Below are 25,230 nucleotides of genomic sequence, written 5' to 3'. Positions count from 1 at the left end.
TCGGACACGACTGAGCAACTTCACTTTCACTTTTCACTTTCATGCGTTGGAGAAGGAAATGGCAACCCACTCCAGTATTCTTGCCTAGAGAATCCCAGGGATGGGGGAGCCTGGTGGGCTGCCGTCTATGGGGTCGCACAGAGTCAGACACGACTGAAGCGACTTAGCAGCAGCAGCAGCATGGACTGTATGGTCCATGGACTTCTCCAGGCCAGAAAACTGGAGTGGGTAGCTGTTCCCTTCTCCAGGGGATCTTCCTGACCCAGGGATTGAACCCAGGTCTCCCGCATTGCAGGCGGATTCTTTACCATCTGAGCCACCAGGTAAAAGTAACATCACACGTGGTAACAAATTCAAATGTTATAGACAAGTTTAAGATGGAAAACATCCTTTCCTTATATGAACCCCAGTCATCTCCCTAGAAGTGATCGCTATTAATCATTTCTCATATATGGTCACTGAAAAGAATTTCTGCATATACAGCACATTTGTCCTTTTAAAAATGTTTGCAAGTGGCATGTTACATATCTATCGTTCTGTGACTGATTTTTGTCTTTCCTTTTCAGTGTATAGATTCATCTTATTCTTTTAAATGACGATCTAGTATTTTATGGGTTTCCCTAACGGCTCAGATGGTAAAGAATCTGCCTGCAATGTGGGAGACCCGGGTTCAATCCCTGGGTCGGGAAGAGCCCCTGGAGAAAGGAATGGCTACCCACTCCAGTATGGTTGCCTAGAGAATTCCATGGACAGAGGAGCCTGGCGGGCTAGTACTCTACTGAACGGATGCTACAGAATGCACTTAATTCCATTCAGAGAGAATCTAACTTGGGATTTTGAGGGGTGGTGTGAGGGGTGAGGGGAGGTCTCAGAACTTGGACAGAGCAGCTGGAGGACAAACAGCACTAAGCCAGGCAAGGGACAGCGTGCTCAAAGGCACCAGGAGACGAGGGGCAACTCTCTGAGGAAGGCTGGTGTGGCTGACGTGGAGGGCTCAGGAGAGCCGCACAGAGAGAGCCAGGAGAGAGGGCGTCAGGTGCCAGGTGGGGAAGAACCTGCATTGACCAGCCAGGAGACATGTGTCTGATGGGTGCCTGCTACAGGCAAGACCCCTCCGGAAGCACGTTAGGGGCAAACCAAGACGGATGGAATAAGCATGAACAAGCTGCAGCGGGCGGGCCTATACACTTACAAAATGATGACAAAGGAGCAGGATAAATAAAATGCACATCCCTTCCTTTGTAGATCATCTGGGAAGCCAAAAGCAGAATTCAGAGCTTCCTCTGTCTTTCCATAAGACTTTATTCAAGGCCACAGGATGGGCCTGATCACCTTGCTGTAGGTAGAATAAGTACAATTTGCCCTTGGCCTACCTCCTAGGTTGAGGGTGAAGACTGTGTCTCAGTCACTTCTGCATTCCCAAAGATGGGCAGACTAAAGGACAATCGAACAGAACTGACATCAATAAGCGTCTCTCAAATCTGAAAGCCACACCCATAGAAGGATGCCACGTTCATTTTCTCTAGATAATTCTGGTTGTAGTATAAGTGCTATTGAGTCTCAGAGCTGCTTAAGCAGGATTCATGTCACAAGAACAACCAAGAGCCATCCTTAGACACTTCCTGGGTTTGATGGCATCAGAGCAAAGGCTTGCTTTACTTGAGAGCTGCAAGGCCTGCTGGGAAGGGCCTGTGCATATACAAGCAGTGGGGACAAAGTTACAGAGGAAGACTCACTCAAATATGGTCCCTACGGACCCCTTGGCTTCCCTCCTGAGGCTGGGTCACACTGTCCCTCACCAATCTCCCTGAGCTTCCTCTTGATCTCTGGCGTGCCCCAGTCTTACCACTCAATTTCTGGGAGTCCCAGTAAATGCTTGTTGATATACAGCAACAACAGTAGGAACTAATTCCAAAGGGAGAGGTTGCCAAAAGGAAAACTTATTATGATACCAGTACATCAGTCTGCCAACTGGCCTACCAACCAACCAACCACCAGATGAAACCACAGAAATAAATGAAGAGTGCTTAAATAAATAATAGAAACGTGGGAACACCAGCAGGATCAATTACAACTGATTCCAAAGATGTGAGAAGATGCCATTTGCCCTGAAACCCATTCATTATGGATAATACCATCACACCATTGCACTAAAATGCTAAGTACCCAGGAAGTCCCAGTGGGATCCTTTTTAGCCCCTGTGGCTTGACAGCAAGCAGCCTGCCTGCCTTTTGCAAAAACCCTGGCCCCAGGTAGCTGCGATGAGCCTGCCTTCACATCTGGCTGTCATCTGCTTGTTTTGGTACAAGAACAGAAGGTGATTTCTTATATTGGACTCCACTTGCGATGAGGGCACCCTGAGCATCACTCAGGCTCTTTCCCTGGAGCATAAATCTTCCTGCAGAGGAAGGAGAGAACAAAGACACCCTGACCCGGGCCCTGATCCCACTCAGGCAAAGATGGTGCAGCTGCTCCTCTCTGCATTTCTTTAGCTTCTACTCTGTGCTGATGGTTCTTGGTTGGGGATTTCTGAATGGGATTCTGTAGCCGTGGCCAGAAGGGTTTCTAGAGAACTACAAGAAGTCTCTTCTAATCTTCAGCACATTCTGATCCTGATGCCTTAGTCAACGGTACTAGGGTCGGCCTACCTGGCCTGGTCCTTCTAGATGCTGACTGATGACATCTGTCCCTCTCGCTTCACTCACTAACTTCACCTCGGCTCCCGGGGATAGAGGACCCACACAGCCCCACACAACCGCTTCTCCGGCAGCACCCCGGCCATTGCAGAGCACTTGTGGGCTGCCAAGGGCTCACGTCCACCCTTTATAAGGCACAGCCATGGTCAACAACCAACCCACCTGAAAGGGACCTGACACGCTGCAGGGGGGACACCCCAAGAAGAGAAGTCGAGACAACCTCCAATGGTGTGTTCAAAGTCAACAGACCCTCAGCAGAGCTCAGGAGCTTTCAAAAGAATGTCCATGTTTCTAGGAGATGGCAACTTTACGCCTGAGATCATTATCATTTTTCTCTGCAGCTGCAAAACTTTGTTTTACTGAATGCTGTTACCTTCTGCATCACGTATGGGGAATTTTAAACAGGCAAATGGAAGAAGGTCTGATTGAAGATGAAGTTAAGTGAAAGAAATTGGTCTCATTTAGCACATGACAGGATTCATCTGTGTTCCCAAGTCCACTGAGGTGGCATCATGGGCGTTTCATATTCATGAGCGGCTGCGACACTGTGTCCCCTCATTTACAAAGAGCCGTGTTCAGCAAATTCTGTCCCCGTGGACACTCCGTGCATTTCATGGTCTTGTCAGAGAGACATCAAACGCTCCAGTAACCAAATACCAGAAAATGGCTTTAATTAGTGGATCTCAATCGTATAAATAATTTTTTTTTCTAAGTGAAAATATGAAGCTTTTTTTTTTTTTAAAGGGAAAAGAAAAGGGGAAAGCAGTAGGCAACAGGCTTCAAACACCCGAAGGAACAAGGGGAAGGGACGCTCTCAGAGGAGCTCTGGGCCCTTGCAGTCCCCGGGTGGACTCGGGTTCCAGGGCAAAAAGGCACCTGCGGATCCCGGGCAGGTCTGCTTCATGAAGACCGGTCCCCGGTGAGTCCGCCTAACCCAGCCGGGCCACTCGGCTGGGAGGAGATGGGCGGCCCTCAGAGAAGAGAGGCTGAACACTGTGACACCACTGGCCAGAGGGCCCACTGCAGGGGCTGAGAAACAGGTTCTGACTACGAGCAAAAGGCGCACAAGCAGGTCCCTGAGGAAATCAGTGCCAGGGACAGAAAGATGCCCGTCTCCTGAGGCGCTGGCTGGAAGGGGATGTGGGGGGCTTCATCCATATTCCATATATGCTGAGAAGTCTCCAGGCTTCTACCCAACCGACCCCCTTTCTCGTGCTGCTGGGGAAAGAGATCACTGACCTCAAGAAGAACATCAAAACAGCTGGTGTTGAACCCACGTGCAAAGCAGAAATAGAGACAGGAACATAGAGAAGAGACGTAGGGACGCCAGAGGGGGAGGAGGGTAGGATGAACTGGGAGGTTGGGACTGACATATAAATCAGTACGTTACTGTGCATACGATAGATGAGTAATGGGAGCCTGGTGTAGAGCACAGCGAACCCTAGGCAACACTCTGTGGTGACCTAAACGGGGAGGAAATCCAGAAAAGAGGGGATAGATGTATACATCCGGCGGATTCATTTTGTTGTACAGCAGAAACTAACACAACACCGCAAAGCAATTACAGTCCAATAAAGGTTTAAAAAAAAAAGAAATAGAGCCGGTTGCTCCGCCCAGCCCCCACACCGCGGCAACCGTCCTGGCTGACACTGGGCCGCGAGGGCAGGGCTGGGGCTGAGTCTGTCTGAGACAAGCTGGGTCTCAGCGGGGCCGGTGCTGGCTGGACGGTGGGCAGACGGGAGGCTGTGCTGCGTGCTGACTCAGCTCGTGGCCTGCCTCGGGCGTGCAGGCCTGGCCTCAGCGTATCACCTGCAGGGGGGACAGGAGCACATTCCAGGAGGAGCCTCGAATGCGACACCCCAGGAGACTTGCGCCGTCATCCCAGCCAGGCCACCACGGGCTGCGGGAGAGTCCCTATGGACCACGCGAAGGGCCGTCAACCAGGACTGACCCTGGGCAGCAATTAAAGGTGGTGCTCCTGACAAACACAGCAGACCCAACGGCAGTTCTCCCCAGGGAAACGCCCCGTCCAGCCCAGGAGCCTCACACGGGGAAGGAGCCCAGTGTCACCTGAGAGGGGTACCTCTAGCCAACCACTTCCCTGGGGGCTCAGGTTGGAAAGCGTCTGCCTACAATGCGGGAGACCCAGGTTCAATCCCTGGGTCGGGAAGATTCCCCTGGAGAAGGCAATGGCAACCCACTCCAGTATTCTTGCCTGGAAAATCTCATGGATGGAGGAGCCTGGTAGACTACAGTCCATGGGGTCGCAAAGAGTCGGACACGACTGAGCGACTTCACTTTTTTGATACACTGGTTACTACTCGAAGGAAATTAAAACAATGAACAGGGAGGCTCCCGGTTACTGCCAGCAGCTCTCACTCAGCGCTTCATGGCTTTGATCCGGAGAGACGTGTTAAGGATGACGAGGGGTAAGGACCTTTAAAGGTGACGAGGGATGAAGCGGCTGGAAGGGACGGAAAAGGGAGGACCTCTCTGCTCTCTTCAACAAGGCCCGAGACACAGCAATACAGAATGAATGTGACAGAGAGCGGCCTTCTCAGAGCTGCCACTAGAAGTGTTAGAAACCCAGCATATCTGATTCTATTTCATCCTCTTCGTGTTATGCTGAAAGAAAAAAACAAGACAAACTCCACCGCTTTTATTCTAAATCCTTAGGTTTTGTGTTTTTCCTTATATATATTTATTAAAAAAATGCTCCTTTGATCGGTGCCACCCATGACACCCCCACATACGGAACGGCTTCTGAGCAGTTTCCTCCGTGCAAGGCCACTGCTGGTGACAGCCAGCTGGTTTTGATCACAGCCATCCGGAATCGGATTTTCATAAGATAGATGAGGAGTCTTACCGCTGCTCTCTCTCTTATCAGATGCGAAACAGAGGGGGAGGGGGGGCGACGGGTCCTGAGGGAACAGCCCAACAATCAAGGGCTGCCTGGTTCTCTCTCCGTCCCTCCGCTGCTGCAATTTTCAAAGGCGTTTGCCTCGGGCACTTTTAAATGATGGTGTCTCAATTCTGTAATCATCTTTCAAGAGCTTTCTCTTAAAGGGTCTTTTAGGTAAACCCAGTCCGTCAACCACACTTATGGACTCAGGAATCATTTTTCCCAATATCTGCCCTCCTGCGTGTGCGTATATATAGGCGAATATACCCACACACATGGCAGAAACATCTGGGGATGTTTAGAAAGCTGGGAGGACCTGAAACTGGAAAGGAAGACCCTACCGGTTGGCCATTCCAAGTTCGTCTCTCGCTAAGGTAAGAGGGTCCCCTATCGCTGCTTCCCTGGATTTCTGCTATACCTAGGCTATGCTTATCTGCAGGTGTCGGAAGGGGAGACTTCTCACACTGAGGCCCAAGTGATGTGCTGAGTCCCAACCTCAGATGCACAATCAAGCCTGTTCCTTCCCGTTTCACCTAAGTGCTGTCTGACCGTCAGACTTCAAGACGAGTAAGGGCACCACGGCCACCTGCTTGGAGAATACAGTCCCAAGGCCACAGCTGACTGTGGCTTTAGTTACAGACTATTTGGAGCAACTCCTACAAATCCATTTGTCTCTTTTAGTTGCAGAGAACACCATGCCTCTTCTCTATATAGTCCCCATTGCTTGAAACAGACATCCTAGGGCATTGAGCCTCTATTTCTTTCTAATCACATAAAAATCAAAGGAGCCTAAGATGTCCCCGGGCGGTGGTTCTCAACAAACTGGCTTTGTCTCCTCTCGTCCCTCATCCATCATTCCCTTCCCAGCTGTGTGGAGAAGGACCTGTGCTTCTCCCCAAAGCTGGACCGTGGCTCACAGTCACACCTAGGACTGTCTCACAAAGCTCAGTGGGATTAGCTTTGTCCTATCCCAATCCTGTCTTCTGTATCCAATAGGGAAAGAACCCAAGGAGTTACAGAATAAACACCCAGGTCTCCATAGCTGTTTCAGGGAGGGTGAGCTCTCTTTTGCTTTTGTCAGTGCCTAATGTTGGAAGATTTATTATTAATCACATTCCTCCAAACAGACTACGGCACCACGGGATGCTGACGGAGCCTTCCCTGTGTTTCTGGAGGAAGGTCAATACAGGCTGCTTCGTTTCCAACAGTCGTGCATGTATGGTCCAAGACTTGCTTCATCTTCCCCATCCCACCTCTTCAGACAGGGACATACCAGAAAGCTGCTCATATGAACAAAGAAACTGGAGTCCCAGAGACTGGTCACTGTCAACTGCCTTTTGGGTAGAGATGTTCATGATGGAGAGTTTGGGAAGGCTAGTGTGACCCAGAGATGGCAGGGGACCACCGAGGGGCCTAGAGCACGCTATTCCGGCTCTGCCAGTGAGCAGGAGGTCTGGTCAACACTCCAGGCTGTGCTGGGCAGCTGGACCAGGGGAGGTAGGGGACAACTGAGGGGACAAAGCAGAACAACCAAAGTCTGGTCCAAGCTTAACTCCATTTCCAAAACCTGCCCTGACACTGCCTCTTTGAGAGGCAAGAAGAACAGAGCCCAGATACCTACTCTGTGGTGGCGTATGCTTTCCCCATGGTGGGATCATGGGACCTTGAACACAAAACCAAGTTAAAACAACTTCTCTTGCTGCATTAATGAAACTTCAGGCCAATTCCTTGTAACTTCTCATTGTCTCATTGGCTCTGGGGGCCAGCCCTGGCCAAACCCACAATGGGGAGCTGTGAAGTCAGCCACTGGGGCCTCAAGAGTTTCTATCTACTAGAGTTCATTTCCCCATGAGAAGTGTGGCTTTCACTGTCTATCACGGAAGAACCAAATCCAGACTCTTGCTGTGCAGAGGGCAGACCCAATCAAGAGTCAGGAAACCCGGGTCCCAGCTCTGCCCCTGACCTGCTGACCTTGCACAGCTATTTGTCAGCTCTGCTCCCAAGTTTCCTTATCACCAAAATGAGGTGCCTTCTATCTCAAAGCCGTCCTTATCTCTGGGTGTCCGCTGGACTATATCTCATGGTATAATTCTTCAAAAACACCTTACTGTCACACTGGCCTGTGGAGCAGTCTTCCCAAATATCCCAGGTACAGACACCACCTATGTGTCTGTAAGGCAAGCTGGGTCTTTTGCTTAGAGAATCACTGTATAGGGGACTGCCCTGGTAGTCTAGTGGTTAGGAATCCACCCCTCAGGATACGGGACCCAGGTTTAATCCCTGTTCGGGGAACTAAAATCCCACAGGCCATGGAACAATGAAGGCCAATGTAAGATCCCTCATGCTGCAACTGAGACTTCACGCAGCCAAAATAAACCAATAAATACTAGAAAAGGAGAACTGCTGTATGGAAAGGTCATTTTCTCTAATGCAATGAGCCTACACAGATTCCTCTGCAGCCCACAGTGAACTCAGCTCAGTATTCACACCATAATCCGACACTCCTGACTGGGGAATCTTTGATGTCCCATGCAGTGTCTGTGACGTCCCAAGTCTCCGTGACGTCAATTTCTTCACCCTCAGCTGCGTCTCAAGGATGAGGCTGGTGGGAGAGCTCCAACCAGAGCCCTCCATGGCCCAGGGAGCGCCCTGTGGGGTCTCTGTTCTTCTAAATGACCCACACTCCCTGGTGCTCACACTTTCACCGTCATAAGACACTCTTTCCTCTCACCCAACACAGGGGATTCTCTCTGGAAGACCCAGCAGAGGCACAAGAATTCCTTGTTTAAAAGCAATCCCAGGACTTCACTGGTGGTCCAGTGGCTGAGACTCTGCTCCCAGTCCAGCAGGCCTGGGTTTGATCCCTGGTCAAGGAATTAGATCCCACATGCCACAACTAAAGATCTCACCACAACAAAGATTGAATGGACGAGTGAATATTTTAAAAGGTAATAATAAAAAAGCAATCCCAGTGGATCTGATAGAAAATAAAACATAAGACGGAGGAGGAATGGTCCAACCTGATGATTCTATTCATGTCACACAGCTTGAAAGACCTAGCTTCTCTGGCTTTTCTCTACTCAGCCCAGGTGCTGTTGACAAGACTTCACAGAGAGAGGATCAGCAGAGCTGAGGACAGGGACCAGCGGGTTAATCTCTGAACCAGGAAAGGAGAGCAAACCTGCACCCGGGCGCTGGGAAGATGAGTGGAGGCCAGCTTCCCGGATAAGCAGGCTGGAGAAACAAACCTAGCGCCTTGACAGGAAGGAGGAAGGTGCTGAGAGCAGGTGATTGGGAGTCACAAAGGCCACGTCCCAACTTCAGCTCTGTCATTTGCTAGAGGTCACGTTCTGGAGCAGTTCGGGCTGTCTAAAATGTTTGGGAATTTCGCATGCAGGTTGTTACATAGAAACATTATTAAAGATTAAATCATATATTGTTGTTGTGACCTCATGGACTGCAGCACACCAGGTATCCCTGTCTTTCACTATCTCCTGGAGTTAATTAAATAGGGCTTCCCTGATGGCTCAACAGGTAAAGAATTCGCCTGCAATGTGGGAGACACGGGAGACGCGGGTGTGATCCCTGGGTTGGAAAGATCCCCTAGAGGAGGAAACTGCAACTCACCCCAATATTCATGCCTGAAAAATCCCATGGACAGAGGAGCCTGGCGGGCTACTGTCCAATGGGTTGCAGAGTCGGACATGACTGAGCGGCTAAGCAGAACACAACACGGCAGAATTAAATAAATTATATTAAAAACAAAGGTAATACTCAAAACTTGCCACTTGCTAAGTTTTACCGCATTTTACTTTACCTATGTTTATGAACTTATTTACATCCAATGGACTGTGTGTTTAGTCGCTTAGTCGTTTCCGACTCTTTGCGACCCCACGGACTTAACTTTCCCCTGTGGAGCCCGCCAGGCTCCTCTGTCTGTGGAATTCTCCAGGCAAGAATATTGGAGTGAGTTGCCATTTCCTTCTCCATCCAAAGGACTGGTGGGATGGAAACATGACATGCTGGTGTGCTACTGTTCATCTCTTCCCAGTTTTGTGGTCACTGGTATCATGCTGGGAGCTTGAAACCAGCCACGGTAGGAGTATGTGTGTGTTCAATCACTGTAGCCCACCAGGATCCTCTGTCCATGGAATCTTCCAGGCAAGAATACTGGAGTGGGCTGCCATCTCCTTCTCCAGGGAATCTTCCTGACTCAGGGATTGGACCCGAGTCTCTTGGGTCTCCTGCATTGGCAGGCAGATTCTTAACCACTGCGCCACCTAGGAACTCTACCCAATGAGGACTTTGCCCCCTTCCTGCCCCGGAGAGCTGGTTGTTAAATAAGCACATCTCTGTTTATTAGTCACGTGACCTCTGTTAGCTATTTACCTTCCCAAGGCTTCAATTTCTTCCCCTGGAAAAGAGTAACGATCATAGTGTCTCTTCGTAGGAATGCTGAGGACTGACTAAAGTATTGCAGGGAAAACAGCACAAAGCCTGGCTCTTGGCAAACACACACATTAATTATCAACCCCATTTTCCTGTAAGAAGGACTTTTTTTTCCAATCTCATACCTACTATACTATAAACAACAGCAAGTTTAACAAGGCAGAGACAGCAGACAGGACGTTAATCCTCGGATTAATGAATCCCACCCCACCCCAGCCCTGCCCTCTTTCCTGCTCTGTGTTTAGCTAAAAGGAGCCCTGGTTAAAATAGTTTTTTTAAAAAAAATTAGGGCGGCAGGACTTCCCTGGTGGTCCAGTAGTTAAGAAGCCACCTGCCAATGCAGGACACACAGGTTTGACCTCTGGTCCAGGAAGATCCTGCAGGCCACGGGGCAGCTAAGCCCATGCGCCACAGCTGCTGAAGCTCAAATGCCCTGAGCCCAAGCTCTGCAACGAGAGAAGCCACGGGGATGAGAAGCCTGCACACCACAACTAGAGGAAGCCCACAAGCAGCAACAAAGATGCAGGGCAGCCCAAAATTAAATAAAATAAGTAAATAAAATTAGGGAGGCAAAGGGACTAGGATTGGGTGCCACCTACGAAGTCCGATGCGCTATGTTAAGCTTAAGGAGTGAATGCTGATATGATGGAACATTCTGACTAAGCAAGAGAAAAGAATTGAGACATCAGGGTTCCAATTTATCCGCATTAAAAGATTTCTTCCCACTCTCTCTTTCTCCGCGTGAAAACTGCTTGGGCTAAAACTGACTGCTCTTTGCAGGAGAATGGATGAAAGATATGGTGGCAGAATTAAGCAAGGAATGAGAAAGAGCCCAAAAGAGCCACAGAAAGCCTGGGGACAGAGATGAACAGGGAGAGGGGCAACAGAGCAGTAGCCCACTACAGAGAGCGTTTTTCTAATTCTGCTGACAGTCCAGCATCTCACATCTCATCCAACCTCATTGCTGGGATGTGTTCAGCCACTTTTACCTATTTTCCCTGTTGACATGGATAGAAAATTGAGCAATTACCCTTAAACTCAGAGCTCTCAGATCATCCAGACTGTTACACTCACAGAATTAAGTCCCCAATTGCCCCTGGCTAAAAGTGGCTCAACTCAGCCTGTCCTTTAGGAATTACACACTTTTGGGTTGGCCATGGGATTTATTATTCCTGAGGTTTTGAGGTATTTGATTCTGTCAAAACTGGACCCCAGGATACAAACAACGCCACCTTCTCCAGTGAGAAGCCGGCGTGCCCAGAGGCATGGGAGCTGCCAGGAAGAGTTATTGAAAATTCCACCTGCAGTCCTGGATTATGCCAAGATGCGATGGTCACATCCAAGAAAGAGCTAATTCTTTTTTTTTTTTTTTTTAAGGTCCTGTTTTCAGAGACTTTCCACTTTTTAAACCAAGTTCTTTCCTAATTTGAATTTACCTGGGAGATAAGCTTTTTGAAAGCTGAGCCCTTATCTAATTGTGTTTTCAGAGATTCTCTCTGTCTGAAGACTGTTCATCTTTTCTAAAGACAAAGAGCTCTTCTCTCCCATTTGTGTCTGCTCAGTGTTTCAACTTTTACTATTCATCGGAGCTCACTTTCTGAGAGCTGGATTTTAGAGCTCGAACAGCCCTGGGAATTCTATTCTCTGACACATCTGGCGTCAGAGAGGTGACTGGACTCGGTGCCCGCTGGCTCCTCTACCAGGGTTCCCCTAGCCCCCAGCACCCACCCTGCTTTTGCTGGCAACTTCTGTATGTCCCTCAAGTTTTGACGTTTGAAAGCCATTTCTTCAGAGAGGTCCTCCCTACTCACCCAACCCAAATCAGGTCTCCCCGACTCTTCCTTCAGCAGACTCCACTACAATCTGTCTATACTCACTTAATGTGTGATTATTGCCTTAGTATCCCCTTCCCGACTAGACTGTAAGCTGCATGAGGGTAAAGACTGAGAATATCTTCTTGTATACCATCATGCCCCCAGTGCCCAGCCCCAAGCATCATACATAGTAGGTATTCAACAAATGGTAGTTAAAGAAATGAATAAATGAATTACCTGCCCAGTATCACCTGTAGAGACTGGATCCAATTCTACTCCAGATCTGATGTCTTCTCTAACACCATGCAACCTTCCATGACAGAAGTCTAGAGGTCTTATGGCAAACTAGAAACTTGATTCCAAGAATAGGGATGGATAATTAAGCCACTAAAAGGAAGGTCAGTCTTGCCATCCTACAATTTGGGGACCCTGAGATCATTGGGAGCTCTGGCTGTCCATTACAGGGCTTTCCCCACGGTTGAGTGGTAAAGAACCCAACTGCAATAAAGGAGATGCAAGAGACACAGGCTCTATCTCTGGGTCGGGAAGATCCCCTGGAGGAGGGCACGGTAACCCACTTCAGTAATCTTCCTAGGAACATCCCATGGACAGAGGTGCCTGGCAGGCTGCAGTCCACAGGGTCACAAAGAGTTGGACATGACTGAGCAACTGAACACAGAGCTATCTACTATTCTCAGCTATTCTCCATAACCACGAATCCCACCTTTCCTGAAGCACTTTATCGGTTCTAGCTGCGAGCCTACGCAGAACCAGCAAATTAGATGACTGGCAATCCTCAAACTTCATGAAAGGTGGTTTACACAAGGATGTTGAATATGCGTAGTTGAGAATGGCCCAGAATCAGGGCTTAGATCTGGAGAACCAGCTTCTCTCCCGGTGACAGCGAATTCCTTATTCACCCTCCAAGTGGAGTCACTCCTGATGCAAGGGAGTTTACCGTGGAAGGCTATGCACATTTCTCTGCCTAACCTAATCCTATCTAGCCTACAGGCCCCAAGCAAGTTCTACTTTCTTCCTGAAGGACCAGCAGCCCACACCTCAAAGCACTTAACAAGGAAATCACTAATATAACAATCAGTTCAGTTCAGTCGCTCAGTCGTGTCCGACTCTTTGCGACCCCATGAATCGCAGCACGCCAGGCCTCCCTGTCCATCACCAACTCCCGGATACAATAGCCACTTGTTAACTTTGCCACTCACTACACTGCTACTTTAGTTACTTAATCCTTGTATAGACTTTCATTTTTCATGTTTTGTCTCCTCAACAGAGTTCAGTGTTCCTTTAGAGCAGAGCCCTCCAAGGTCTTATTCTGTTGTCTGTTGTTGTTCAGTTGCTAAGCTGTGTCATGACGCTTTGCGACCCCATGGACTGCAGCGTGCCAGGCTTCCCCGTCCTTCACTATCTCTCGGAGTTTGCTCAAACTCATGTCCATTGAGTTGGTGATGCCATCCAACCATCTCATCCTCTGTCACCCTCTTCTCCTCCTGCCCTCAATCTTTCCCAGCACCAGGGTCTTTTCTAGTGAGTTGGCTTGTCGCATCAGGTGGCCAAAGTATTGAAGCTTCAGCATCAGTCCTTCCAAAGAATATCCAACGTTTATTTCCTTTAGGATTGATTGGTTTGATTTCTGTGTTGTCCAAGGGACTCTCAAGAGTCTTCTCCATCACCACAATTCAAAAGCATCAATTCTTCGGGGCTCAGCCTTCTTTATGGTCCAAATCTCACATCCATACATGACTACTAGAAAAATCATAGTTTTGACTATACGGACCTTTGTCTACACAGACCTTTGTCAGCAAAGTGGTATCTCTGCTTTTTAATACACTGTCTAGGTTTGTCAGAGCTTTTCTTCCAAGAAGCGAGCGTCTTTTAATTTCATGGCTGCAGTCACTGTCCGCAGTCATTCTGAAGCTCAAGAAAATAAAATAAGTCACGGTTTCCTCTCTTCCTCCATCTATTCGCCATGAAGTGATGGGACTGAATCACAAAGCTCCAATACTTTGGCCACCTGATGCGACAAGCCAACTCACTAGAAAAGACCCTGGTGCTGGGAAAGACTGAGGGCAGGAGGAGAAGAGGGTGACAGAGGATGAGATGGTTGGATGGCATCACCAACTCAATGGACATGAGTTTCAGTTGGATCTTAGTTTTTTCAATATTGAGTTTTAAGACAGTTTTTTTACTCTCCTCTTTCACTTTCATCAATAGGCTCTTTAATTCCTCTTTGCTTTCTGCCATTAGGGTAGTATCATCTGCATATCTGACGTTGTTGATATTTCTCCCAGGAACCTTGATTCCAGCTTGTGATTTATCCAGCCTGGCATTTCACATGATGTACTCTGCATATAAGTTAAATAAGCAGGGTGACAATATACAGCCTTGACAGACTCCTTTCCCAATTTTGAACCAGTCCATTCTTCCATGTCCAGTTGTAACTGTTGCCTCTTGACCTGCATACAGGTTTCTCAGGAGGCAGGTAAGGTGATCTGCTATTCCCAACTCTTTATGAGTTTTCCACAGTTTGTTGTGGTCCAGGCTTTAGTGTAGTCAATGAAGCAGAACAGATGTTTCTCTAGAATTCCCTTGCTTTTCTATGATCCAATGGATGTTGGCAAGGTCTTACGAAGGATTTACAAATCGCTTCCTAAAGGCCTACTCCAACTTGAAGATGCGTTTTGTTCTGTTCATACAGTGACGTTTAAAACTTGTCATTATTTAAAATATGAACTTGACAACTTTCAGGTCATGCCATCTCCCTCCAAGCTCACCACAGGCCTCACCATTCTTTATGGTCAAACACGCCTGCTGTTCCAAATGTTTATGTTATCTGCCGAGTCCCTAGAAACATTTGAGTTCACAGCCTGCCTTGGTCTTGCAAACAGTCCCTCTGCAATACACTCTGGTTAACCACACCACCTCTGCACAGCACTTACTCTCTGCTTCTCATTCAGAAAACACGTCCCATTCCAATAGCTCCTTCGTTTCTCTGTTTTTCTGTTCTCTTCCCTCAGAAGCCTGAGGGAAACATCGATAAACAAGATGATGTGTTTCTCTTCTCTCCCTCAGCTTCTTCCCCAGGGAAGGAGGAGGAGCACCAGGTATCAGGAGAGATCTAGGACTTCTCTGGCGCTCCAGCGGTCAAAAATCCATGCTTCCAATACAGCGGATGCAGGTTTAATCCCTGGTCTGGAAAGTAAGATCCCACATGCTGCCCAGTACAGCCAAAAATAAATAAATAAGTAAATAAAAGCAGAAACATCTTTTGAAGAGTGATCTAGGGAGGCTGAATGATGGAAAATATATCTCAAGAGACATGGCTCCTCAAAGTCTATATAAAAGAGGAGGAGGAAAGGAGGCCGGGCATGTCTCACTAGACCAGAGAATCCTGGAGGGCAGGGACTGTCTCACTCACCACCATTTCCGAGACCTGGAGCAGCACTGCCCACAGGAGATGTTTCATGAAGACCCCCTGGCTTTCCTTGGTGAAGCTTCATCTCCAAGATGCTCAGAGGAGGCCCTGGACCTTGGCTCCTCACTTCTATTCCTGGTGATTCAGCTTCTCCTTTGAGCTGGCTCATCAATCACACAGCCCTACCAAGTACCAGAAGAGGAGTAGCCCCTTCCCAGGTGAGAATACATCTCACTGATGACCTCAAAGAACCCAGATGCAATTTTATTTTTTTAATTAAAAAAATGTATTTATTTATTTGGCTGTGCTGGGTCTTGGCTGCTGCGTGGGTTTTTCTTTAGTTGCAGAGAGCGGGGGCTATTCTCTAGTTGCTGTGTGCAGCCTTCTCGTTGCGGTGGCTTCTCCTGTTGTGGCGCATGGGGTCGAGGGTGTGTAGACTTCTGTAGTTGCACGTGGGCTCCGTAGTTGCAACTCCCAGTCTCTAGAGCATAGGCACATGGCCTCAGCTGCTCCGAGGCATGTGGGATCTTCCCAAACCAGGGATTGAATCCATGTCTCCAGATTCTTTAACACTGAGCTGACAGAGAAGCCCCCAGATGTGATTTTATTAAGGGAACCAGGAGGTTTCCTCATAGGTGCCCAGAGATCTGTTTAACGTCATTGCCGAATGAGCGTCCATGGACGGTTCAGGGCAATTATTCATGGAGTTTCCCCACCCACTGGTTATTCTAAGTTCAAAGGAGCAGGCTTAACTAGCCAACCAAGTAATTCTCTGAGCAAAGATAATTCTAGAGACTAGTTATATGTAACATATGATTCCTACTGCAAAATGGATTCTAAACATTCACATACGGTGAAATGGACTAAGTCGAGTGTGAAGTGTAACATATGAACTGATTTTCCATTAAAGGACTCAGGGATAACTGCATGGCAAACAGATTTATGCCAGGGCAGAGACATACTTCCTAGAAGGTAACATCAAGTGTACTCTGACAAGAAAGGCTTTTTTTGCTTCAAACTCGTAGAGCCCAAATCAAGGTCAAATCACAAATTTCACATTCCAAGTTTATGAAAGGGAAAAGAATACCAGAGGTAGTCTCCGAAAACAGCAACTTTCTTCTCTCCTTCTTTAATGGAATTGCATCAAGCATCCTATCAATCATGCCAGCACTCTATCTTACACACTGGGGAGCTGATATTTACACTACTGACTTGCGCAAGGAGATGCCAACACAGCAGAGGGTCGTGCTATTTGTTACAGCCCAGAGGCCAAGAGCAAGGACTCTGGGCCAAGATACGCCTTCAAATCCTGGTGCTGGGCTGCACTGTGCTAGTAATACATGGTGAACACAGCTGCCTTCCAAATCCTGGTGTTGTCACTTACCAGTTGTGTGACCTTCGGCAAAGTTGCCTTTCTACGCCTTAGCCTCCCCATCCTTAAAACGGGGATGATGACCCATTAAAATGTCTAACAAGTGAATAGATAACCAAGATAACCAAAATGTGCTATGTATCCATGTAATGGGATATTATCAATAAAAATGAACCAGGTAATGATACATGCAACCAGCTGGATGCATCTCAAAATCGTTCTAATGAGTGAAAAGAGTCAAACACAAAAGTATACATATGTATGATTCAGTGTCTAAAATTCTAGAAACTACAAACCACTCTATCATGACAAAAAAAAAGAGACCACAGTTGCCTAGAGACAGGGGCAGAGGGAGGATGGACTGAAAAGAGTGAAAGCAACTTCCAGGCGTGATGGGAATGTTCTGTACATTGATGGTGGTGGAGGTGTCACTGGGTATACACAGCTGTAACACTTCACACTGTGCACTTCGAATGAATGCAGTCTATCATATGCAAATCAGACCTCAAAAAAACTGATATTCAAAAAAGACCTCTCCCACAGATTTGTTTTGAGAATTAGATGAGAAAAAAATGTGCAACACTAGGCAGCAGCAGGCTTGACAGCTAGCACATGGAAATGTTTGGTAATGCTGGTGATGGCAGTGGTGCTGGCGGAGGCCACGGCACGAGGACAGAAACCACCCCTGGGAGTCAGAGGACCCGAGTCCCTATTCAGCCTGGTGATTCCGAGTAATAGTGCTTAAGCCTCAACCTCTCAACACGTCAAACGGCAGGCCTGGGTGACATGGCGTACAGAGATGCCAAAAGCTGCAACAATTTGATTCTAACATGATGACACCACAGTGGCAACCAGCACCGCCTTCTAATGATGCATGTATGATGTACATAAACGTCGGTATTCAGAGGGTTTTGCTGTGATATAGTTACTCCTTGAAATGGAGCATTTTCACACAACTGAGGGCTTCCCTGGTGGCTCAGACCATCAAGAATCAGCCAGCAATGCAGGAGACCCGGGTTTGACCCCTGGGGTTGGGAAGATCCTTTGGAGAAGGGAATGGCAACCCACTCCAGTATTCTTGCCTAGAGAATTCCATGGACAGAGGAGCCTGGCGGGCTACAGTTCATGGGTCTGCAAAGAGTCAGATACGACTGAGTGACTAACACTTTCTTTTTCTCCCAATTGAAAAAAAATGGAGAAGGTAAGATTTCAGAAGTCCTTTCAGGGGAGTTGAAAAGAAGTTCAAACTAGGCTGGGAAGAGGTGTGAAGAGTTCCAGTTGAGTAAACCCTCTGCAGATCAGGAATTCAACGAGTACCCCAGCATGATCAGCATCCCAGTTTCCAAGCACACTGTACCTTGACCACTTGGTAGGGATCCCACCTCCTTGAGTCCAATGGCACATCCTCCTGAGTGGTAGCTCTGCAGCCCTGTGTAACCAACAGCTGAAACAACAGAGCCTCTGAGGACAGGCCGACCCAAAGTGTGGTGGAAACCACCGATCAGTGAGCATCACAGCTGTCACTGTAGTGGCGGCAGAGGACGTCCCAGGAACACGTCTGGGAGGACAGACTTCTGGGGACAGAAGCGCAGGGTACCTTGTTGACCAGCACCACCAGGAATTAATAGTGGGTGGAGTAGCTTGGCAGCTGAGAAGAACTGAGTGAGAAGAGCTGAGGCGGAATATCTAGCAAAAATAATGACCTTGTTGATGAGAGAGAACAGAAAAACAATGAAAGGGCTGAAGAATGATGGGAGGAGACTCAGGGGCTCTTACTAACTCTTAGAGTGAGTGGAGACTCAATTCCTGACCTCTAGTGACTACCTTTCTACCTTCATACCCCTTTGGGATGAGATGAGATAGAAGTACTTGTGCATATGACTCCCCCTCCAGTCCTCAGTCCCGGCTTTGGAGGCATCACAGCAGGGTTGTTAAACTTCAGTGTGCAAAATATTTATCTGGGGAGCTTACTTAAATTAATCCAGATTCCCTGGGCCCCAATCCCAGCTTCTGCTTTGCCAGTGGCCTGAGAATCTGTATTTTTAAACTTTTTATTTTGTTCTGGGGTGTAGCCAATTGACAATGTCGGGATGGTTTCAGGTGAACAGCAAAGGGACTCAGCCATACCTATGCATGTCTCCATTCTCCCCGAGGGCTTCCCCAGTGGTTCAGATGGTAAAAAAATCTGCCTGCAATGTGGGAGACCTGGGTTCGATCCCTAGTTGGGGAAGATCCCCTGGAGAAGGGAACAGCTGCCCACTCCAGTATTCTGGCCTGGAGACTTCCATGGACAGAGGAGCCTGGTGGACTACAGTTCATGGGGTCACAAAGAGCTGGACACGCCTGAACAACTAAGCACTAAGCACATTCTCCCCCAAAAGCCCCCTCCCACCCAGGCCAGCACTTAACATTGAGCAGAGTTCCCTGTGCTATAGAGTAGGCCTTTGTTGTTTATTCATTTTAAATACAACAGTGTGCACACGTCCATCCCAAACTCTGTGAATCTGTATTTTAATCACCCTCCTAGCATATTTCATAATTGTCCTATATGACTCTCGCTCTAATCCTGCACGGTCGCTATGGCACAGAGAATCATCTATGTTCCACAGATTCAATTCTGTCCTTCACCTTAGTCACATGCAAAGGTTAGTTAATAGAAGGCTTTGGAATTCCACTTCTGGCCGTGAGAGAGTAACTGGTACCAGACTTGCCTTCCTACTATAAACAATCAGAAAACTAGAAAAAATACAAGAAACCGCTGCTTTCACACAGTGGACAAGAGGTAACACAGAACTGGGACCCCTGAGGGCAGGGAAATGAATGAAGTGGGCCCTGCCGTCACCCTAGCTTCTGCTTAGAGGTGCTTCCCGGGCACTGGTACAGGGTAGGGAACCCCGAGTGGGGCATGGGGCAGTCTGGCGGGGTTGAGGAGACACAGGTCAAAGCTTAGGTGGCTGGGATTTGAGAAACAACCTAAGTGCCCACTGATAGATGAATGGATACAGAAGATATGGCATGTGTATGTGTATATATATATATATATATATATATATATATATGGTGTATACACACACATATATTTAAGGCTTCCCAGGTGGCACTAGTGGTAGAGAACCTGCCTGCCAATTCAGGAGACTTAACTTATATGCAGAGTACATCATGAGAAATGCTGGACTGGAAGAAACACAAGCTGGAATCAAGATTGCCAGGAGAAATATCAATAACCTCAGATATGCAGATGATTCCACCCTTATGGCAGAAAGTGAAGAGGAACTAAAAAGCCTCTTGATGAAAGTGAAAGAGGAGAGTGAAAAAGTTGGCTTAAAGCTCAACATTCAAAAAACGAAGATCATGGCATACGGTCCTATCACTTCATGGGAAATAGATGGGGAAACAGTGGAAACAGTGTCAGACTTTATTTTTTTGGGCTCCAAAATCACTGCAGATGGTGACTGCAGCTATGAAATTAAAAGACGCTTACTCCTTGGAAGAAAAGTTATGACCAACCTAGATAGCATATTCAAAAGCAGAGACATTACTTTGCCGACTAAGGTCCGTCTAGTCAAGGCTATGGTTTTTCCAGTGGTCATGTATGGATGTGAGAGTTGGACTGTGAAGAAGGCTGAGCGCCCAAGAATTGATGCTTTTGAACTGTGGTGTTGGAGAAGACTCTTGAGAGTCCCTTGGACTGCAAGGAGATCCAACCAGTCCATTCTGAAGGAGATCAGCCCTGGGATTTCTTTTGGAAGGAATGATGCTGAAGCTGAAACTCCAGTACTTTGGTCACCTCATGCGAAGAGTTGACTCATTGGAAAAGACTTTGATGCTGGGAGGGATTGGGGGCAGGAGAAGAAGGGGATGACAGAGGATGAGATGGCTGGATGGCATCACTGACTCGACGGACATGAGTCTGAGTGAACTCCAGGAATTGGTGATGGACAGGGAGGCCTGGTGTGCTGCAATTCATGGGGTCGCAAAGAGTCGGACACGACTGAGAGACTGAACTGAACTGAACTGAAGAGACACAGGGTTTGATCCCTGGGTCAGGAAGATCCCCTGAGGGAGGAAATGGCAACCCTTTCCAGCATTCTTGCCTGGAGAATCCCATGGACAGAGAAGCTGGGCAGGCTACAGTCGAAGAGTTGGAGTCCAGATGTGAGTGAAGCAACTTAGCACAAAGCACACACATACATATGTATATATGTGTATGTATATGTATGTGCATATGTGTATATATATGTGTGTATGTGTGTGTGCTGTGTGCTAAGTCGCTTTTATATATATATACATACATATGGGGCTTCCCAGGTGGTGCTGCTGCTGCTGCTGCTGCTGCGTCACTTCAGTCGTGTCCGACTCTGTGTGACCCCATAGATGGCAGCACACCGGGCTCCGCCGTCCCTGGGATTCTCCAGGCAAGAACACTGGAGTGGGTTGCTAGTGGTAAAGAACCCATCTGCCAAAGCAGGAGATGCAGGAGACCCAGGTTTGATCTCTGGGTCAGGAAGATCCCCTGTAGAAGGAAATGGCAACCCACTTTAGGATTCTTGCCTGGAAAATCCCATGGACAGAGGAGCTTGGTGGACTATAGTCCATGGAGTTGCAAAGAGTCGGGCATGACTGAAATGACTTAGCACAGAATAGATATACACACACACAAACATATATATGTGTATATACATACATACATAGTGGAATGTTGCTCAGCCATGAAAAAATGAAATCTTGCTGCTTGTGACACCATGGATGGACCTAGAGGGTATTAGGCTTAAGTGAAATAAATCAGACAGAGGACGACAAATACCACATGATCTCACTTATGTGTGGAATCTAAAAAACAAAACAAACACAAAACAAAAACAGACTTAGACAGACAGAGAACAAACAGGCGGCTGCCAGAGCAGGGGGCGGGGTGAAACTGGGCAACAGCATTAAGAGGTACAAACTTCCGGTGATAAAGTACATAAACCCCTGGGAAGTTACGTGCAGCGTGAGGAATATGGTCAATAAAATCGTAACAACTTGCATGGGGATGGATTTATCATGAGATCATTAATGGGTGCAAAGGTCAAATCAACACACGGCACACCTGATACCAGCATAATACTGTACATCAACCACGCTTCAATGAAACCCAAAGAAACAATGGCCACAATGATCTGAATCTGATGGAAACCACAAATCCACAGACTCAAGATGTTCAAGTAGGATAAACCCAAAGCAACCCACAACAAGGCACATCGCGACCAAATTGCTGAGAATAACAGGCAAGGGAAAATAAGTCTTAAAAGCAGGACAAAATGACAGTGCATCCAGGGGAGCAGAGATAAGGATGACCACCGGCTTCTCAGCAGACAAAGCAAGCCAACGGACGATGAACCAAGTACCTCAAAGACTGAAAGGAAAAACCGAGGCATCAGCCCAGAATCCTTTATCTGGTGAAAAGTAAAGACATTTTTCAGACGAACAAGACTGAGAGAATTTCTTGCCAGAGGACCCACTCTACAAAAAAATAAAACGTTACATGAAGTGCTTCAGGCACAAGGAAAATGATACCAGATGGAAATTGAGTTCTACACAAAGGAACAGACTGAGGAAAGGGTAAATATGTAAGTTAAAAAAGAGGCTTTGATCATTCAGGTCCTAAAGATGACCTCCCCTCTAGTAGGTTTCCTGCAAAAGGTACACACAAACTTTCTCTCTTTTTGAGTTCTGAACACGGGCTTCAGCTGTGACACGGCTGTTAGCCACTGAAGCACTGTTTCTCCCTCATTTACAGTGTCAGCCTTTAACTAACTATGTGCCATGCACTAGAGATGCAAAGATAAATAGGACAAGGTGTCCACTATCAAGGAGCTGAGAGCCTGGTGGAAAGAACAGCTGAGCCAATAAAGCGTTAAAGCATGACGGTCACTTAGCCCTGTGACCACAGCCAACTTCATTGTTTCCTCAAATATAAAAGTGGGATAATAACAGTGCTACCTCGTAGGGCTGCTGTGAAAATGAAACGCTTCAGCATCTATAAATTGGGAGAACAGTGCCTGAGACATAATAAAGAGCCAATAAGTACCAGCTATTATTGCTGTGGGGGGTGGTCGTTACAGTGGAGGTTTGCCCAGGAGATTGTGGGTGCAGGGAGAAACAACACCTGAGTCGCAGACGGTGGGTGGGACGGCAAGGGAAGACAGTTCAGAGGAAGTGATGCGTCTGGCCGAGTGCTGAAGGACAAGGAGGATTAGTGGATAAGGAAGTGGGGAGGAACCCCAGGCAGAGGCAGCAGCACTCGGCCAGGCACAGAGATGCAACCCACAGGCCAGGACGAGGCCACAGGGACGTGTCCAGTAAAGCCTGCAGCAAGTGGCACCTTGGCTGTAGCCCAGGAGATGCTCTGGGACGTCTCTGGAAGCCCTTCTGACTTCCTCCATGGGCATCTTACCTCCTCCATCATCTGATGTATCCAGGCTCTGCTGTCTGAGGCGGTGGCTGCCCCCCAAAGAGAAGGAAAAGAAAGGAGGAAGTGAGTTTCAAACACAGGAAGGAACAACCTATTATATTCTGACTGCTTCCATTCCTTTTCCTAGGTGAAAATGTCTCTGGACCCACCTTCCTCCACCAGCTTGGTCAGGCCTGCTGCGTCAGTTTGGTCTGCCGTGCAAGGCGCACAAGCTGTACCATCCTACCAGGAGCATCACACGGACTGCGAAAGGATGTTCCTCCCACCCTACCTGCACACTCCATCTTGACCTGGAAACCTGCCTTCTTTCTCTTTGATATGTCTGCGGAGGAGGCTAGGATTAGAAGGCTGGTGTTACTTCGGCCCATCTTCATCGATAAAGCAGAACCTAAGGGTCAGTACTGTTGACACCTGAACGTACAATCTAAGAACCAGGGCGTGGGACAGGACATGGCCATCCACGCCAGAGTCCAGCCCTTCAGCTGCAGAAGCAGCATCCGCTAAGCCCCTGACTGTCGCTCTGATCTCCAGCCTGAGCCCAGCCTGCTCCCCACTGTCTATATTCGGATGCTGCGTTCAACAAAGGCTGAACTGATGAGGACTACACAGACCACAGGGCTGACTAGGGTCACACAGGATGCCGTAAGAATACTGGAAACATACTCTTCTATTTCCTCAGAAGCCCTCCTCCGTGACCTGAAAAAGAGAGAGGGACAAAGTTTATGAGAAACTGCTAGTCTCTGCACCGGCGTGGGACACTGGAGGGGTGTTTCAAAAGTGGGGTAAAATGAGAATAACTCAAGTGATCTGTCTGTCTGGATTCCTCTTTACAGACCAAGGCAAACCGATGAGAGACAATGACGGTGATGCCTTCTTACGCCCTTTTTTCAGCATGTCTCCACATTAAGTTGTTGAGCTCAAGCGCTTAAATTGAAGGAGAAGCTCAAAACTCAAAAGCGGTGTGCACGACACTCTGCCTTCTTTCTCTTTCAACAATTAACCGATCAGTTTACAGGAGCATGCTCTTAGGACTGAGGCCGTGAGTCTCATTTGGAGCTGTTGTGCTAACACACGTAGCTCCCCGTGAGCAGAAGGGGATGAACCAGCCGTGCAGTTCAGGCCTGACTTCTTGCCTCCCCAATGGGAAGGGCCGCAAGGCCCTTGAGTGATGGCCTGTTCACACGCTTATGTGAGGCCCAGGTTCTCCAACCTGAACGTGTGTACAGATCATCCGGGAAGCTTGTCAGACATGCAGATCGCTGGGCCCAGCAGTGAGAAATTTCTAGATCAGCTGTCTAGGGGAGGGGGAATACATCTTAACTTTAACAGTTGTCAGCCTTTAGCCCATCTTACTTAGAAGACTTAAGACCAGAGTTTCTCAGAGGCTCAGTAGTGACCTGCTTGGATTAGAATTTCTGGGAATTTGAGCATGCGTTACGTGGAGATTACTTTTCTGTATGTGTGATGATCTCTGTGATAACAGAGTATTTGTTTTCTTTATGAAATCTTTTAAGTCAGAAATCAATCACCATGATCCATGTGGGCACAGGGTGATGGCGATGCCTTAATGGCTGGGAGGCAGGTCGCCTGAGAAGTCCCTCCCCAGGAAAAACCTCGGAATCAACCGGCACCTTCTGCAAAAATGCAAATAATTCTCCCCAAGAGGCAAAAGGTAAAGTAAACCCTGGACCACTGCCTCTGACTGTCGTGGTGAAGTTGAACACTATAAACCTGCTGTCCGAAGGACCCAGCCCTCTGTCACCAGCAGCAGGAAAGCTTGTATGGAAACCGGGATCAGAAGAGAGGAACAGGCTTCAGGAAGGTGGTTGCCCAGGCCAGCACCGTCCCGCTATACAGAAGGGGCAGTGCCGTCCCTGGTTACCCTCAGGATTAACAGAATCGTTCCTTCCGAAGCCTGTGCCAGGGGAAGCAGCAGCAGTGACTCAGTCTGAAGGAAACCATAATGATAAGGTTACTCTTCGGGGGAAGGCTGATTAATTGCCATTTATTCACTCATCATCTGAATCGGTGTAATTGCTGCTGAGCCCACGTCCTGCTCCGCCCCACTCTTGGGGTAGCCCAGGATCTTCCCGCATCTCATTGCATCCCCCAG

The 25,230-nt window shown here is 48.0% G+C and overlaps 1 protein-coding gene across 7 annotated transcripts in view; it reads right to left on the bottom strand.

Annotated features, from left to right (window-relative positions):
- IFT43 (intraflagellar transport 43) overlaps positions 1-25,230 on the bottom strand; it is a 115,191-nt gene that overhangs the window by 5,515 nt on the left and 84,446 nt on the right. For all 7 annotated transcript variants that reach the window (XM_060418409.1, XM_027972063.3, XM_012182110.5 and 4 more), the window contains 2 exons: positions 23,781-23,813; positions 23,100-23,146 (listed from right to left, as the gene is read on the bottom strand). In XM_060418409.1, the coding sequence (XP_060274392.1) occupies positions 23,100-23,146; positions 23,781-23,813 (80 nt within the window). The remainder of the gene's footprint in view (positions 1-23,099; positions 23,147-23,780; positions 23,814-25,230) is intronic.

This window comes from Ovis aries, chromosome 7, assembly GCF_016772045.2.
Source record: "Ovis aries strain OAR_USU_Benz2616 breed Rambouillet chromosome 7, ARS-UI_Ramb_v3.0, whole genome shotgun sequence".
NCBI lineage: Eukaryota > Metazoa > Chordata > Mammalia > Artiodactyla > Bovidae > Ovis > Ovis aries.
This window is presented reverse-complemented; position numbering and strand designations above follow the sequence as displayed.